Source organism: Staurois parvus, unplaced genomic scaffold (assembly GCF_062004578.1).
Source record: "Staurois parvus isolate SC_StPar_1 unplaced genomic scaffold, SC_StPar_1.0 ptg001418l, whole genome shotgun sequence".
NCBI lineage: Eukaryota > Metazoa > Chordata > Amphibia > Anura > Ranidae > Staurois > Staurois parvus.
The window spans coordinates 2192501-2211654 of NW_028319214.1; the positions used below are offsets into that span (position 1 = coordinate 2192501).

The window sequence follows — 19154 nt, forward strand, 5'->3', positions numbered from 1 at the left end:
CCAAATAACTATGATACTCAAAGTTGCCCATGGGCAGCACTTTAAAATCCTCTTGCAGGCCTCTTGAGTTCCGATACAGCCTCGTGAATCCTGATACACTATTGTTTGGGCCAAATAGTCAATCAATCCCTGCACATTCCCCTTCCAGCAGTCATATTAAATGCTCTACAGCCACTCAGATCCCTTTTACTGGAAAGCAGATTGCCAGCTTTAAAAAATGGTGCCAAACTCACATCTGCAGTTGTGAGCTTGGTTTTAAACCACTTGAAGTTCTCCACTGTGTATATGTAACATATGGACAGCAAGTGGTTAAAGTTGGTTTGTTAAAGCTTTACTTTTTATTTTTTTATGCTTATTTTTGATAATAGCAGTACATAATTTGTTACATCAGCTGCTCTGAAAAATTGGTTTTCTGTGGATAGGTAATTTTGGCAAAGGTGTAGAAATAGATATGCTGTTACAGTGAGTGTAGAAATGTCAGTGAGATTTGTGCTGGAAATCTGGTATAGTGCAGGGTTGTGAAATTTATTTAAAAAACTACTTGTCCAAGGACTAAATCGGGGTCCAAATCTACTTGTCCCTCATGACAATCTACTTGCCCTAATTATAAAAAAAAAATAATTTTAACCAATACTGTATTTAACCACTTGCCCTCCTGAGGATTTACACTCCTTCCTGACCAGGCCATTTTTTATGATACAGCGCTGCGTTACTTTAACTGACAATTGCACAGTCATGCAACACGGCACCCAAATGAAATTTACGTCTTTTTTTTTTTTTTTTTTTCTCATGAATTGAGCTTTTTTTTGTTTTGTTTGCTTTTTTTTTTTTTTTTTTTTTTTTTTTTTTGCTATAAAAATTTTGCCAATTTTGAGAATTTTTTTTGCCTTTTTGCTATTAAACATGTCAAGTAAAAAACATTTAAATCAAATTTCGTTATAAATTTAGGCCAAAATGTGTTCTGCTATGTCTTTGCTCAAAAAAAAAAAATCCCAATTTGTGTAAATTGGTTTACATGAAAGTTATAGCGTTTACAAATGGCGGTGTGTGTGTATATATACTGGAATTTATTTTTACTAGTAATGGCGGCAATTAGCGACTTATAGCGGGACTGCGGCAGGCATTCTGACACTGGGGGGGGAACTGACTTAGTGTCACTGACAATGCAGTAATGAGTGCTGAAAAAAAAAAAAAAAGCACTGACACTGTACTAATGGCACTGGGCAGGAAGGGGTTAACATGAGGGGCGCGCAAAGGATTAACTGTGTGCTGGGAGTGTTTTAGTGGGGGGGCGTTGTGTTGGTGCTTCACTGTAAGCACACTGCTATGCATCCAAACCAGTGTGCCCAAGCCGACAGGGAGGAGGACTGTTAGTAATCAAAGCAGCCCTCATCCCTGTCGGAGATCCTCAGTAATCACTGGGCGCTGGTGGGTAATCACTGGCTGGGACCCAGTGATTGACAGCCGTGAGTGCAAATCGTGGCGCAGGTAGGGCTTGTGCGCGCCCCCTACCCGGAAATATAAAATCACGTGTATGTATACGTGATTTTGCGCACCCCTGCTGCCCTGTAGCAGTATATCTGCTATAGGGCGGTCGGGAAGCACTTAAATAAGATCTTTGTTATACTACTGAATAACACAGTTTTATCACTAGGGATTTTCCAAGGATGTATGCTCCTTTTTTTTTAAACCTTGAAATGGCTTTGCCAGGATGAAAAATACAAAGGGGTGATGTGTTTGGTTTTTGTGTGTTTTTTTTAATTAGGCAGAGCTGCTTTTAGGAATGTCTAGGGCTTTTAAAAATGAAAGGCTTTATAGCGAGCTTAACTTTTAATATTTTTAACATTGTACTGTTTATATCCTACTGCCCTCCCTGCCTGTCTCAAGCACTGCACCCGGGGACTAGCAGGGAGAGGAGATACCTTGCAGCGTGACGAGCACTGATTGGGTGCTCATCAGGAAAGGGGATTGTCGGTCTCTCTTAATGCCCAGCAGAGGCACATCTGATGAGAGAGTAAATTTTCCTCACACACAGATGCATGAGCAGAGAAATCGAGCTCCAGTATCCATCAGGGTCGGATAATTTTTTATTTTTTTTGTTCAACCTGCTGTTGAATGAAAAATATAACTAATGTATGGACTGCCTTACTAAGCCAACCGCAAAGAAGAATTTCATTAATACCAGCAACTGTTGGGACAATGAACATCTTAATCAGGTCTATGTACAGTGTAATGTATGACCGTGGCGGAGTGCGCCCTCGCATCACATCGGACCGTGGCGGAGTGCGCCCTCGCATCACATCGGACCGTGGCGGAGTGCGCCCTCGCATCACATCGGACCGTGGCGGAGTGCGCCCTCGCATCACATCGGACCGTGGCGGAGTGCGCCCTCGCATCACATCGGACCGTGGCGGAGTGCGCCCTCGCATCACATCGGACCGTGGCGGAGTGCGCCCTCGCATCACATCGGACCGTGGCGGAGTGCGCCCTCGCATCACATCGGACCGTGGCGGAGTGCGCCCTCGCATCACATCGGACCGTGGCGGAGTGCGCCCGGCTAAGTGAAAGGGAAAAAACAACCTGCCTGGCGCCCGGAACTACGTGTCCTGAGTGTTGGGCGATAGGATCTGCACATCCCTGATAGTGGCTCTAATTTTCATTAAGACATATGATTGTTATACTAATGTGACCAATCCATATGACCACTTTTAATTTAACAAAAAAATGGGATTTTTCTTTTTTTTTTTTTCATACAGCTCAGAGCTTCAAGAGGCACTTGGAATATCGGATAAGCATCTTCCTCCATTTATATATCGAATGCGCCAACTTGGCTACCCTCCAGGATGGCTGAAAGATGCTTCACTGGAGAACTCTGGGCTCTCTCTTTATGATGGAAAAGGTACGTTTGTCTAAAAAAAAAAATTAGATGAGATAAGCAATATGTAATACTGCTCCTGAAACATGTTTATACACACACACACACACACACCTTTTGTTTAATGTGCGTGAGTTTCGAAATTCAATAGTCCTCATTTGCTTTGTAGATACAAGTGATGGAGAGATTGAAGAAGATCCTGCGGCACAAAGCAAGTCTTTATCTTATGATGTATCCAAATTAATCAGCTTTCCTGGTTTTAATACTCCTTCCCTGTCCGGAGTTGCAGATGTGAGTTTCTTTAAGCATAATTTCACCGTATGTTGGCAAAATATCAGTGCTTTCGAGGTTTCGACAAGTATGGGAGCCATTCCTCCTATTGTGCCTGCAGTAGTGAGTGTGTATGAGACTTGCATCCTGTAAAGTGATCTGCACCAAACTTGGCCTATGAGACATGTTTACTGTAACTTTCTGGCATGCCTTAAGCCGGGTTAAAAAAAAAAAAAGAATATTCCTTCACCCACACGCGTGATGTGGATGTAGGAATCCTCCTGCCAGGACATTGTTTTCTGACACTGTATGCTGATCAGTGCTGCAGCCAATGTGACTGCAAGCTGCTGACTGAGCAAGGTCTTCCAACAGTCATGTTCGACTAACAATTGAGCTGGGAGAGCTGCGTACAGATCAAAACATTACTGGTCCCTGCTGAATTTCAATCTGTGTACCCAGCTTTAGTTTTAAGCCTTGTGATTGATGCTTGTCAGCAGATCACGATGAAGTTGCAAATTTTATAAAATGTTAGGCTTGGCCGTAAATTATTTATTATTTTTTTCCCCCACGTTTAAAGAGCCGATTCCCCCATTCATACATTTTGAGGTGGATGGAGGAATCTTTCCTGTTGTGGTATTGTATTCTTACACCAGGGAGCCTTCTCTGTGGTCAGAATACAAGAATCAGCGTTGCCTGTCATCGACACTGATTGTTCAGGAAAAACCTGACTTGCTTGTACACAAGTCAGTTGAGTTGTTTTTAAGATGATATTAAACTATGCCCCCAAAATTTCCTTTCTGTGGCCCCACTGCAAGTTTATGCCATAATGTGCTAGTATGCACCACATTCTGGCACGTTAGACAGGCTTACCTGTCAAATTGAACTCTCCAGTGTTGCCCTTTCACTACTCCCGCTGGTCCCAAGTGTTTCTATCTTTGCCCTTTTGGGTTCTGTCCTTTTTGTCCATTTGAATGGACAGGTTGTGATGACGTTACATCACCTTGGCACAGAGCAGGTGCCGTAAACCTGAGCTGGGCATGCGCGGCTCAGATTACATTTGCACTTACAGGCACCAGGAGACATTTAGCCTGGGTTCACATATATGCAGTGTGGTATATCGCATGTGATTCGCACAGGAACCGTACCGCATTCCTGTGCAAATCACATGCGATTTGTGTGCGGTGCGATTGGAGCCATACATTTTGTATGGCTCTAATCGCACTGCACCAAAAAGGTGCAGGACCCTTTTTTGGGTCTGCACTAGAAGCAGATCACATGGGTATTCACACCTACATTGAGGAATAGAAGTATTTGAACACCCTGCGATTTTGCAAGTTCTCCCACTTAGAAATCATGGAGGGGTCTGAAATTCACATTGTAGGTGCATTCCCACTCTGAGAGACAGAATTTTTTTTAAAAATTCAGGAAATCACATTGTATGATTTTTAAAGAATTTATTTGTCTTGCACTGCTGAACATAAGTATTTGAACACCTAAGAAACAGCAAGAATTCTGGCTTTGAAAGACCTGTTACTGTGCCTTTAAAAAGTCCACCTCTACTCCACTCATTAATCTAACTTAGTAGCACCTGTCTGAGCTCTTTAAAGACACCTGTCCACCCCACAGTCAGTCAGACGCCAACTACTACAATGGGCAAGATCAAAGAGCTGTCAAAAGACACCAGAGACAAAATTATGGACCTCCACAAGGCTCTACACACTGTTGTACTAATCTGAAGGCCATACAAAGTTTGGAGGTCTTTAGCTTTTGACTCTGCAGACAGTTGGCGACTTCTGCACACTGTACACTTTAGCTTGCGTTGACCCCGCTCTGTCATTCTACGTGGCCTACCACTTGGTGGCTAATTTGTTGTTCCCAGTTGCTTCCACTTTGTTATAATACCACTAACAGTTGACTGTGGAATATTTAGTCGCAAGAACATTTAATGGATGGACTTAATGCACAGTTGACAACCTATCACAGTACCACGCTTGAATTCACTGAGCTCCTGAGAGTGATCCATTCTTTCACAAGTGTTTGTAGAAGCAGTCTGCATGCCTAGGTGCTTGATTTTATACACCTGTGGCCATGGAGGTGATTGGAACACCTGAATCCAATGATTTGGAGGGGTGTCCAAATACTTTTGGCAATATAGTCTAAGGCTGGCCATACATTATACACTTTTCTGTCCAATTTCTGCCCAATTCACTTTAGATTTATTTTCAACTATGTTGTGCAAGGGCCTGCCTCATTGAATACAATTGAAAGTGTTGTTTAGGTTTGACCTCATATTATATGGTTTTTGGTAAATCTAAACCAAAAATCTCAAGAAAATTGTATAATGAATGGCTAGCCTAAGGCTGGCCATATATTATACAATTATCTAGAGGTGTTTGGTTTAGATTTACCAAAAACCATATAATAGGAGGACAAACCTAAACAACACTTTCAGTTGTATCCAATTAGGCAGGCCCTTGCACTAAACAGTTGAAGGTAAATCTAAAGGAAATTGGGTAGAAAATTGTATAATGTATGGCCAGCCTAAGTGGCTTTATAGTATCTTAGGGAGTCATGGGAATGTGCAGGCATAAGCATCAACTGCTTAGGACTTCGTATTTAATCAAGAGTGTCTGTCATATTTCCAGCTGTAAGTTTACTAGAGTCTGAATCGCTACTGAAAATTGGATGTCTAACTAATCTGATGCCAAGTATTTTGTGGTCCTTTTTATTGTAAAACCTATTCATCTAAACTATTAAGCATGTAGGCATTGGATAGGATAAACTATGGTTAAGGGGATACAATTAGGGCTATTTGAAAGGGGAGGGTGGGTCTGAGGTAGAATGGAAGAAGAGTATAACAGAGAAAGATGTTCAGTCGTGCATGATGATGGTTTGTTTTTTTTTTTCTGGATTCTTCGTTTTCTGGCCTTTTTTATTAATTTTTTTAATCTACCTATATCACTGTCATAAATGCGTTTTTTTTTTTTTTTTTTTTTTTTTTTTTTAAATTAGGATTGGAGGAGTTTTGGTTCGATCCCAATGCAGCAATCACACCAGAAAGATGTTTTTGCCCGCTATCTGTCTCATACCTTTCCAAAAGTAAGTGCTTTGTTTAAATATTGGCATTTACACATGTCAACCAGTACCAAAGAATTTGTTTAGTTTTTTTTTTTTTTTTAAAGTAGTTACTACTTTTGTAATTAAATTGATACAAGATTATCAAGCCTTTTCCTATAGGGGTAATTTCCTATTTTCCTTGTTTAAGAGGAACTTCACTCAGTATTTACAAATTTTAACAGTCAGCTGCTACAAATACTGTAACTTAAAAAAATAAATAAAATTTTACCAGCCCATGGTGTCCAACAATGTCTCTTCCTGTAGCTGATTCTTCTCACTGCTGCTGCATCCCTGGTACTGCCATCTTTCTGATGAATCATAGATAACTTGCCATTGTGCAGTAGAGGGCAACTGGTCCTACAGCCACTTGGAATGTGTCACATGTCCCAGGAGGCTGAAGGTCTGTGTGGGGGAGAACAAGGCAATGTCATCCTCTCCTAGGCAAGGACCGAGCAAGTGAGAGCAGGTAACTTGCTCTTCCCTCTTTTGAGTCTTTTTTTTTTTTTTTTTTAACACCCTTCTTTAACAAATTGGAGACCTTTTACATTTCTAACACACTGTGGGTAATTACTTTAAACCTTAGTGTTACAGTTGTGCAAAAACCTCCTTTTATATAAAGATTTTTTTTGTTTTGGTTTTAGCGTTTCACACTCTTTTGTAACATTGCTTGTAGTGGGCAAAAATTGCAAAGTTCTCTAAGAGACCGCTCCAGCTTTAAAAAAAATTTTGGGACCTTTTACATTTTCCAGTTCCCTAGTAATGCTTTCTGGAAACTGAAATTGCACTGTGGAACTGATATACTGGAGACATGGCTGGAGATTCTACTGTGTACGTTCTAAGGAATCCCTGTCAAAGTTGATTTTTAATCTTTTTTAAGCTGCAAGTAATACACATTTCCTGCATTGTAATATGTATTTGCTTAATTTGGGTTTTCACAGCCAAGCCACAATACCAGCCAGAAGAGATCTTTGTCTGCTTCAGATTCAGAAAGTAAAAGACAGAAGACCTCCAGAAGCAAAGAGTCACCTTTGGATATGGAGATGGAGTCAGGTAAGCGAATATATGGTAACTATGTAGTCCTTTATAACCCTGTGAGGAAAGTCCTCAATCAGGTGAATATGTACAAAAATTAGACCGGAGAAGAGATGATTCTCTGCAAAAATGACAAATTTGTGAAGCCTTTCATCTGTTTAGAAGGCAAATAATGGGTGTGTTGCATTTTAAACAAGCTCCAGAAAGGCTTTCAACAAGTTGGAAGTACTGCCAAAGTTTGCTGAAGCCTGCCAGCAAATTCTTTAAAGTTTTTAGCATTTTGTCAGTCATTATGATTTGTTTTTCACCCAACTTGGATGGCAGTGCTATTTTTAAGGCTTGAAGAAAGTTGCATATCTTCAGTGGACTCCCTCGAGCGTTTTGTGTTTTTGGTCTTTTCTGGGCAGTTTTTTATTGTGGTAGTACAGTAGTGGTGGAGGAGCTCAAAAGGGGGTGGTCTGGTTTCTGTGGGGGCATTCTGTACCATTTTGTCACAGATTTTTGGCATGGTAACTTGTAATCTACCTCCCTGCACTTGTAGGTGTTCGGTGGGTATGGAAAATAATCCCCCCTCCCGTTTAAAATTACATTTTGTTGCTTTTCAGCCTGAAATGAAGACACACCATTTTTGTTTTATTCAGCTGTATTTACTCAACTTATAACATCCAAGGGGATCAAATGTCGGGAGTAAGGGGTGGGGAGTGGGATCAAAAACAGAATTACTGAGTTGGAAAAAGGATTACTACCTCCTAAAGATGACTTGGAAACTCAATCAGGTATAGCTAATCGCCTTCTCGATGGCACACAGCCATTTGACTTTCAATAATTTTGAGTAGCTCAGTATGAATAAAGCTTTCCTGGAGCATTTCAGCCCCTGGTAATGCATCTGAAGCAAACAATCATCTATGGGTGGCAGAGCACTGTCAAAAGATCTCCGGGATAAAGTTGTGGACAAGCACAAGGCAGGAGATGGATACAAAAATATTTCAAAGGCTTTATCAATGCCTAGAAGCACAGTGAAGTCTATTAAGAAGTAGAAGGTATTTGGTACAACAGAGATCCTCCCTGGATCAGGACGTCCTTCCAAACTGGATGAAAGAGTGAGGAAGAAACTGGTCAGAGAGGCTACCAAGAGACCTACAGCAACTCTGTAGCAGTTGCAGGAATTTATGGCAAAGAGTGGTGATTGTGAGCATGTGACAACAATATCACAAATTCTCCACAAATGTGGCTTGTATGGGGGAGGATTGCATGAAAAGAGAGGCCACATGCAGTCACGACCGATCTTTGCCAAAACACACCTTGAAGGGTGTTATGGTCAGATGAGACAAAAAATTAATTATTTGGCCTCAACACTAAATGATATTTCTGGTGGGAATCCAATACAGCTCACCATCCAAATAACAGAATTCCTACAGTAAAGCATGGGGCTGTTTCTCTGCAGCAGGGACTGGATCACTTTTCAGGATAGAAGAAAAAATGGATGGGGCAAAATACCGACAAATTCTTGAGAAAAATCTGCTGCCCTCTGCCAGAAAGTCTTCATTGGGAAGAAGGCTTACCTTCCAACATGACAATGACCCAAAGCACATGGCAAAAATTACCACAGAGTGGCTGAAGGAGAAAAAAGGTGAATGTGCTTGCATGGCCTAGTCAGAGCTCAGACTTGAGCCCTATTGAAATTCTGTGGAATGACTTGAAGACTGCAGTTCACAAACAGTCACCATCAAATTTAACTGCACTTGAACAGTTCTGCAAAGAATAGTGGGTAAATATTGCAAAGTTAGTAGAGACATATCCCGACAGACTAAAGGCTTTAATTAAAGTAAAAGGTTGTTCAACAAAATACCGACACAATGGAGTGATCCTTTGTCCATCTCAGTGATTTGTTTTTTTAATTTTTTTATATATGTTTTTCAGACATGTTGGAGTTATATCTTTCACTTTGATATTATAAGTTGCACTGAGTAAATACAGCTGGATAAAACCAAAAACTGTGTATGTCTTCATTTCAGGCTCCAAAGCAACAAAATGTGATTATTTCAAAGGAGGGTCATTTTTTTCTATACTCACTGTATCTGCCCACACAGCTTGTATTGAGACCCTTGTCAGCTACTGGAGGTTCTGGCTTAGGCAGACACTCCTTTCAGTAGGGTGACCGCTCTTTTCTGGGTTCAGCCCCCCCCCCCCCAGGAAGTCCTAGTTTTGCACAGACAGGTGGGCAATAGACAATGGGATGGGCTCCCAAATCCCTCAGGGAGGGCCCCTACACCGTTCACCCTGCAAGGGCTTCCCTAAGGGTCAGCTTAGATTTAAATCTATGCCCTTATCTGGAATTTAGACACTGTTCAAGGGGCACAATCGCCAAAAAAACACAACTCACCTGGGAATAACAGGGTTAGTAAATGTAGCATAGGCAAGGGGCGACCCACAGGCTAGAACGAGCGAGCTTTATAAACGACAAAAACACTTTGCAATAGCTATCCAGTAACAAAACTTAAAGAAGGATGGAATAACATATGAAAGTATATATCCATAATAAAGGCAGTAACGACATGATTATGTGAGTTCACACAAGAACCTACTCGTTAGACCTTGTGGGGAGATGTTGGTCCTTAGGAGACTTCCAAAGATAGTTCAGCTACATTTAGGGAACCTCCAATATCCAGGGCTAAATAAAATGACCAGTTTTTTTTTCACCATAGAGGCATGTCATCCTACAGAACATATTAATGACAATAATAACCGTCCTATAATAAAACAGGACACATCCTCCTTTTTTTTTTTTTTTTTTTCTCTTCTATTTTCTGCAGCCTGATCTGGACTGCACGATCAGCTCTCAGGCTTGGAACAGACCTAAAAAGAAAAAAAATCTCCTGTTCTCGAAGTGTACCGACACATGTATTGGCAAATAATTCAGTAACTTCAGATTGCTATGCTATGCTTTGCTGCCCTGCAACGGGTTGGGGGAAACTCAGAAGTATGACTACAAAAAAACTGGGAACAGAGGGCACATTAGCCTAGCTGATTACCTCAGTAACAATTTTAATATAATATAAAGAGTAGATGTATACTCACAAGCAATATCAGATAAAATGCTAATCAAGCCACAGTGTACTTGAAGCAGCCTGGTCCCCAAGACAAGTCTCAACTGCGAGAAGACTGGCCAATTGGCTGATGCATTTCGAGGGATGATCCCCTCTTCCTCAGAGCCAGTTTTGGATACTGCACAACTCAAGCATATATAGACTGAAAGGATCACATGATAACCTTCTATGGGAGCGTGACTTACAAATGCAATGAAATGGTTAAATAAATACATCAATAAGTAAAAATATATATAAAAATGTGTCCAAACACAGAATAGAATTCATCATCATCGCAAATCCATATCAGATATTAAAAATTCTTAATAGTTGAATAACACCATAAAAAAGGAGCCAGTGAATGTGCATATTCACATGCCAATAAATACCACTGAGCATAGGGGCACAATCAAGCGGAGATGGTCCACATGTAAAAATGATGCCAGACACCACTGCAGTTCGTGCCGGCTGCCTCTAGTTTGAGGTAACCTATTGTGTCCAAAATAGGCGATATGCCATGGAACACATGCCAACCGCAACCTGGAAGTGTCGCAGCTGTGCGCTCCATGCGTTGGTCACTGACATCCCTTCCGGTTAAATGGTAGATGCCATTTTCAGAACCATAAGAATATCAAGGATGTGCATTCCAGCCGCTAGAGGAAAGATGACAGTGCTAGTTGTAGATGTAAAAAGACCCTGGACAAGGGGTGCAGTGCATACCACATAATGTGTGCACACAACAAGACAGCATGTCCTTTATTGAAACACAACATACAATGCCTTGGGCTGAGCCACAACACAGCGGATCACCACCTCGCCCCACATTGACAGATCTACATAGATTGATCAGCTGAATACGGCCATGAAATTCACAAACTGCTGATAGGAAAGCATGCAGTGCTTTAATGTTTCTGCCTTACGCCAGTGGTACCAATTTGGTATGTAGATTAATCCTATATATGCCATGCACATCACCTAAATGCATTAAAAAATAAATATATATATTAGAAGGTTTTATAATCTGTACAAAAAAATCACTTCTTTTATACACCTTCACTCTCCACCTTGACAACACTGTCAAAGATCAACAGCCCATGTTCAGACCACAATTTATGCCAATTTTCAACAAATTCCTACCAGAACTACTGTGAGGTGAGGCAAAGCTTATTAACCAAATCATCTCTTTAGACGCAAGTCCAAAGAGTGAACCTGTATTCACAAGCTGATGGCTGCAGTAGTCACTGCAAACGAAAGCCAAGGACATGCACACTTGTGTAAACCGTGGTCACACCACACATGTGACTATATCACCACAAACGTCCGAGTGAGAAGAATAATTCTAGCACAAGAGCTCCTAGTTAACTCTGATGAGTTGTAAAGGCTTTTAAAGCATCACCTATGATGATTTTTGGGTGCCATAGTCTTTGGCAATATCGCAGACTTGATGCAACCTCATATTTTATATTTTAACCAAAAATGGGTGTTTTTTTGCAGTAAACTTCTTTATTTTTTTTCCTGGGAATTTGCATTTAATAAATAGTTTTGCAAAATATGGGACATAAAAATTTGCAACTATCATTTTTTTTTATTCTACAGGACCTCTGTTGTTCTGGGGGCTTAAGTAATTTATTGCCAAAAATAAAGATTTTTACATGTATGCGAAAAATGAAAAAAATTGCTCTGGAGCCGAACTGGTTAATACACTTATATCCTTTCTGGTAGCTTCGCCCCCACGTACCCGGAAATGCAAAATCATTTGTGTGTGTGTATATATATATGTATATATATATATATATATATATATATATATATATATATATATATATATATATATATATATATATATATATGTGATCCTGTGCACAGGTGCCGCCCTGTAGAAAGTATATCTGCTATAGGGCACTCCTTAAGCGGTTAAACCATAATTATCTCACAGTGAACAGTACCACTCGAGCACCCATCAATATTCCACTTAAGAGGTTCACACAAGTGTACCTTTAGCAGACATGACCTAAAACTTCCTACCCCAGTGGCAGAGCAACCACCTAGCTCCCCACATCAACTCCTAGGGACAATGAATAATGCGTTGATTCATTGGAGTCCAGCCACAGGAACTATGTTTGGTTTTTGTTAAAAATTGTAGGGCATCCCCCATGTTTATAAGTTAACTCCTCCCTCTGTAGACTAAATTTAAGCTCATTGAGTGTATGTTGTAGATGAGGATGAGATCCATTTCTTCAGGCAGTTTGTGAGTCAAGTATAGGCTTTCTCTGTTTCATTGAGATATCTGCCTGCTTCTCTACCTCAGCCAATCAGTGGAAGCCTTGTATTCATTGATGAACTAAAACTTTCTGTGAATGGCTGAGCAACATCACCTCTGGTTTTGTTCTGGGAAATGGAAGTCCCTGTGCCGTTGCCAGGTCACAGCTCTGTATACTGTGTGCGGATAAGGCTGCATACAGTTTATACGAAGCTCACAGCAATAAGTAAAGGAAATCATTCATTTTGGGGCTGGATTGTCCCAAACAACTAAAAAAACACAAAACTCAATTTTTAGTTAAAACACCTTTTATGACTGTTTCATCATAGACTTTAGTTAATACATAATAATTGCCCAGTAATTTAATACACTTGGTCCCTAGTAAGTGTTCTTGCATAGCAGGAACACTTATTGTTATCTCACATATATATTCTTATTATTATAGCCAATTTTACCACCCTAACTCCTCCCACAGTTTTTACACTACATAGACAAGTAATATACTGAAACGTGCGGATTGTTCCCGATTGGTGTGCTATTACTTTGTGGAACGTTTCGCCAAATGGTTCACGAAATATCGCCGTTTTTGTGGTGAAATTTGTCCCATAGGAATGAATGGCGCAACTAGAGTGAGAACTGACAAAGCTACAGTGTGGAAGGAAAAATCAGGACATGATTTGTAAACTGCCATCACTCCCTCATTTTCAAGCCCACCTACACAAATCTTATATCAAAACGTTCAGCTAACCCTGCTGTCACTAAAAATGTTCAGGGCTAAGCCATACTCCTGATAGTTTTCACAATATGACCATTTGTTTGCAACTCACCCCTCCCATTGACTTTCATTGAAACTTCACTCACAGCCACCTGAAATTTTAAGGAACATTTATAAACTGCGACTGTGCCTTCATTTTTAATATTTCAGAGACATACTATACATCAAAATTTAGGTCTGTTTCTTGTGATTCTTGCAATATCAAGCTCTTCACTGTGGCATTTTATACTTTTAAAACAAGTGTTTGAAGATGGCAATCGCCAGTGAAGTTGGCAAGTTGGAGCAGTGTGTTTAGAACAGCCCCTGTCAGCTTCCTGACTGAGTGAGTTGCTATAGCAACCAAACATGACTCACAGGCAGCTGAGTCAGCGAGGCTAACTGTGAGCTGCAAAATACAAGCTGAAATGCATTTCTCAGTCTATCAGGCTTGCCATGTGCACTGCTTACATTTCATCAATCACTTGGTTACGGTTGGTTGCAAGAACACTTTACACAATTTCCCCAGAAATTGTAGATTTTCTAGTTTAAGATGTTGTCCTTTAAATTTTGTTGCAGACATGATTATCTATTGTGGGCAAGTTATGTGTGTGCTTTTGCAGAATTACAGTTTCCAGCACAGTCACAGTTTAAAGTATGAACTGATTTGTGTCGTAAAGATAGGGGTCCTATATGTGAGCAGGATATTGGCACAGAAGATCTAAATCCTTTTTCTCTGTGGATAGTCTCACCTATGTACATGCCTTAAGGCCTTGTTTTTACATTAGCTTTGCTCTCTGAAGATCACTCTTTAGAGAGTATTAGATGGGTGGTGAGGAGCCATTGTATAGCCTCCTCACTGCCTGCCTTAACCCCCTAAATACCAAACAACCGCACTGCAACCTCGCACATTGTCTGCACTGATTTGCAGTACAGCCACATTCACTTAAGGTTGCCACAGCAAGAGGTATAATTCTATGTGTACACCCCCTGCCACTGCCTCTGACGCAAGAGGGGAGTGGCTGAGGGGTGGTAAAAACACAGCTGAACCAATGGGTTTTACCGCCTCCCAATCATAGGTGTAAACAAGCCCTAACACGGGAATTGCATGTAGGTTATTATATTAAATGAAGAATGTTAAGCTGTTCAGAGATCAAAGTTAAAAACCGTTTATGTACCATGTAATGTAACCACTAAAGCTGGGTATCAGATACTGCACAGTAATGTTAAAATGCTTTTTTTTTTTTTTTTTATCTTCTGATTTTAGATTCCGGTTATTTGCCCACGGGTTTCAGTTTTCAACCACCTCTCCCTCCGTATTGTTCCCCACCTTCAATGCCTCGTGGAACTCCACCCTCAACCCCTAAAAATTTCATCCCACCACCCCCACCAACACCAACTCCTCCTCCACTTCCAAAAGGAACACCACCTCCTACTCCTAATAGGGGCTCTCCATTGCTTCCTTCTAGAGCTAATCTTAAGGCACAGGCGGCTGATGGCATGGATGAAGACACCCTGACTTTGGAAGAGTTAGAAGAACAGCAGCGTTTGATTTGGGCTGCTCTTGAAAACACGGAGAGCACAAATAGTGAATCAGATGTAAATACACCATTAAATGGCAATTCTGTTGCCTCATCACCAAGTAGGACTGAAACAGAAAGTGCCACAGGAAAAAATATTAGTCAAAAAATTGTAGAAAAGTCAACACCACCTGATGCATTCCTTGAAGCAGCTGGACATGAGCCTGATAACTCAACTTTAATTCCCACAGGTAATGTATCATTGAATGAAAAAGACGGTGATGCCACTGTGGCAGAAAATGCTGCGAAGCCTAATGGAACTGCTGTAGGACTTAAGGAGACAGGAGAAGATGATGGAGATGCTGCAGAAGAGGCAGCATGTGCACCATCTCCTTTTAAACCTGGTATTCCAGACAGGAGTAAGTTTGCGGAGGGAATCACACCATTTGAGTATGACAACATGTCAGAGGCTACTGGCACATACCTTCGGCTCAGAGATGTGTTAAAAAATTCCCCCCGAAACCAGCAAAGAAGAAAGTAACGACAACCGTGTACACTAGAACTATTAATATTTTTAATTTTTTTAATATTTAAGAAATATTTGAAATTCCCTCTCTACACAACCAAACTGCCTGAGAAAATACTTTGTGTAAAGTGATTGATATGAAAGAATACATGTGCATTTTTAACATTGAGCTTTATTGGGCGCCATTAGTTGGCTTTGTTAGAAGTATTGACTTGCATCCAAGAAAAGATAAAGACACAGTATCACTTGCATTGAGCAGTAGGTTTTGTTTGCATAAATGATATATAATGCAAATACAGTTTTCAGCATTTCCTATGAAAAAGGCAGGAGGCCATCATTTTATGTAAAGTACAAACAGCAAAGCAGCTACATTTCTGTTTTATATTGAAAAAACATCCAAGTATTTTTCTTTTAAAAGATGACTGTCGTTTTGAGGTGTACATTTTTGGAGTTTGTCTTGCTGTTTAGGTTTCAAACAGACCTGATTTTGGGGGAAACATCTTCTAAATGGTTTTATAACTCCTGAATGAAATCCTGTCTATATAAATATATGTATTTGCTCATCTGTCATTGGGTGTGTTCCAGTTGTTAGGACCAGAGGAGCACTCTAAGACTGCAGAGCTAAAACTAGATAGCTGGACATCACACACAGGTGGAAGAGTCCAATTTCTACTTTATTACTGCAGATGGAAATTGGTTTCAAATTCTGTAAACCATTGCTTATGTGTTATGTTTTTGGGAAAAAGAAATGGTTTATGTCCAGAAGTGCAGTACAGATGACCCTATATACATTTTGTGATGTGGGTTTCCCACAGTGACATGAGTAACAAAGGTAAGCCAATTAAACTCATTTTCACCAAGAATCACGCCATTTCAGAAGTGCATAAAAAAAGTTCCGCACAGCATATTCTGTAGCGCACTATGCGTCCAATAAAAGGCGGTAAATTCCTGCTTAAGGTAATATTGGTCCAATAGGAGCTTAGTATTTGGAAAACTGCAGTCTTGGCATGCTTGCCTTCCTTTACCTTTTCTGGAAGCCAGTGTTTATCCTTTAATATAGTCACAGGTGATGTTGTGGTTCTTTAAACAACTTACTATTAAAGGATTGTTGGATTGCTTTTACACTCAGTCATAGGCCAACTTTGACAGCAGTTATTGGCTGATGGTGCACCACCATTGATTTCAAGCAGAAATAGAGGTTCCTTCATGTGTCAATTTAAGGCTTCATACAGAATAGACTGTTGAATTTTGAGTATACTAAAGGCTAGTTGGGGCTGGCAAAAGCCTGTGTGCGCGAGCATAACTATCACAGATCTTTGTGTCCCTTTTTAAGGGCAGAGTCTGTGGTACTTGAGGAAACGTTTGGGAAAATATAGCTTTGTTCCAATGTGGGGACTGTCAGACCGATAATATGCCGTATAAAGCTTTCCAGCCTTAAAAGGTTATAGGCATTCGAGTAATAGGGCAGGCTATTTTTTTTTCCAAGACTCCTTTATGGACTTGATGCATAGACTATAAGTCCATTCTATATTAGGCAGTGTTTACGGAACTTGAAACTAATGATGGTGTTTTTGGTTTTGATGTAAAATTCTGTACAGTTTGTGAGTTTTGTGCCCCAAAAGAATATTGGCTTAAGCAAGTTAAAATATTTAAGAGAACATTATTCTACTGTATTTGATAAATATAAGAATTGTTCTTATTGGTCTTTAACAAGTGGTTATTTTTCAGGTAGTGTAGGTTTCTTTTTTTTTAATTTTTGTTCTCTTGCTATTCAACTGGGCCATGTAATCCAATGTTTTTAAGAAATCTTTTTATTGTGTTAGTGGAAACTGGCAACATTAATCTTGAATTCAGTGTCTGTCACTCTTCAATATATTTTTATAAATATTTCAATTTTTTTGGTTTTATTGCCAATGCTGTTTTCTAAGACCATCTCTCATTAACCCACTGTACTCCCCCAGTGTACAGAGGTTTAATAAATGAGCCTTCTTAAAATTATTGTGTTTCCTGATGGTTTGTCAATTTGTTGTGTTTCATGATTTCTATTACTGCATTTTGGAAACCTACCATGGACATAAGTGTTAAATGTAATTGAACCAAATGGTGGTGGTGGGGAGGGGGGTTTATTATTATTTTGTTTTGCTTTTTGGAAGTAGAACATTGACCTTCAAAGAGGGAGTAGGAAATGTAAATGAGAAAAAAGTGGTGATGGCTCCTGTATCACATTGTGTAACCATGAACACATACAGTAAAGGGCAATCTGTGCTAAAACAGTAATATACACTATATTGCCAAAAGTATTGGGACACCCCTCCAAATCATTGAATTTAGGTGTTCCAATCACCTCCATGCCCACAGGTGTATAAAATCAAGCACCTAGGCATGCAGACTGCTTCTACAAACATTTGTGAAAGAATGGGTCACTCTCAGGAGCTCAGTGAATTCAAGGGTAGTACCGTGATAGGTTGCCACCTGTGCAATAAGTTCATCCGTGAAATTTCCTTGCTACTAAATATTCCACAGTCAATTGTTAGTGGTATTATAACAAAGTGGAAGCAACTGGGAACAACAGCAACTCCGCCACGAAGTGGTAGGCCACGTAAAATGACAGTGGGTTGAGCGCAAGCTGAAGCTCAGTGCTTAGAAGTTGCCAACTGTCTGCAGAGTCAATAGCTAAAAACCTCCAAAATTCATGTGACCTTCAGATTAGCACAACAACAGTTCGCACAGAGCTTCATGGAATTGGTGATGTAAGGCTTGGATGCAGCTGATCAGCCACGGAAACCAAGTGCACTGCAAAGTGTCAGATGCAGTGGTGTTAAGCACGCCGCCACTAGACTTTACATCAGTGGAGACGTGTTCTCTGGAGTGATGAATTGTGCTTCTCTGTCTGGCAATCCGATGGACATGTCTGGGTTTGATGGTTGCCAGGAGAACGGTACTTGCTTGACTGCATTGTGCCCAGTGTAAAGATTGGTGGAGGAAGGGATTATGGTGTGGGGTTGCGCTTGGCCCCTTAGTTCCAGTGAAGGGAACGCTTAATGCGTCAGCATACCAAGACATTTTGGACAATTTCATGCTCCCAACTTTGTGGGAACAGTTTGGGGATGGCCCCTTTCTGTTCCAACATGACTGCACACCAGTGCACAAAGCAAGGTCCACAAAGACATGGATGAGCGAGTTTGGGGTGGAGGAACTTGACTGGCCTGCACAGAGTCCTGACCTCAACCAGATAGAACACCTTTGGGATGAATTGGAGTGGAGACTGTGAGCCAGGCCTTCTTGTCTGCCATCATTGCCTGACCTCACAAATGTGGTTCTGGAAGAATGGTCAAACATTCCCATAGAGATGCTCCTAAACCTTGTGGCAGCGTTCCCAGAAGAGTTGAAGCTGTTATAGCTGCAAAGGGTGGGCCAACTCAATATTGAACCCTACGGACTAAGACTAGGATGCATTAAAATTCATGTGTGTATAAAGGCAGGCATCCCAATATTTTCGGCAATATAGTGTATGTAACAATGACAAATAAAAGCAGCCTGAAAAAAAAAATTATTATAAAACACAAGTGGCAAAGTGAAAATATGACACAAAATATAACACTTCAATAAATATACACAAATATTTAAATCATATGACATAACTCCAACTGAAAAATGAAAATTGTGATGAAGTACAAAGTCCTTATTGATCCACCAAGATCACCACGTGAACAACTT

The 19154-nt window shown here is 40.4% G+C and overlaps 1 protein-coding gene across 1 annotated transcript in view; it reads left to right on the forward strand.

Annotated features, from left to right (window-relative positions):
- Nucleotides 1–17435, forward strand: part of ZCCHC8 (zinc finger CCHC-type containing 8) — a 67910-nt gene extending 50475 nt beyond the window's left edge. The window contains exons 10-14 of the mRNA XM_089662027.1: nt 2757–2899; nt 3045–3166; nt 6158–6244; nt 7201–7312; nt 14659–17435. Coding sequence (XP_089518153.1) covers nt 2757–2899; nt 3045–3166; nt 6158–6244; nt 7201–7312; nt 14659–15452 — 1258 coding nt within the window. The 3' untranslated portion in view covers nt 15453–17435. The remainder of the gene's footprint in view (nt 1–2756; nt 2900–3044; nt 3167–6157; nt 6245–7200; nt 7313–14658) is intronic.
- Nucleotides 17436–19154: the final 1719 nt, after the last annotated feature.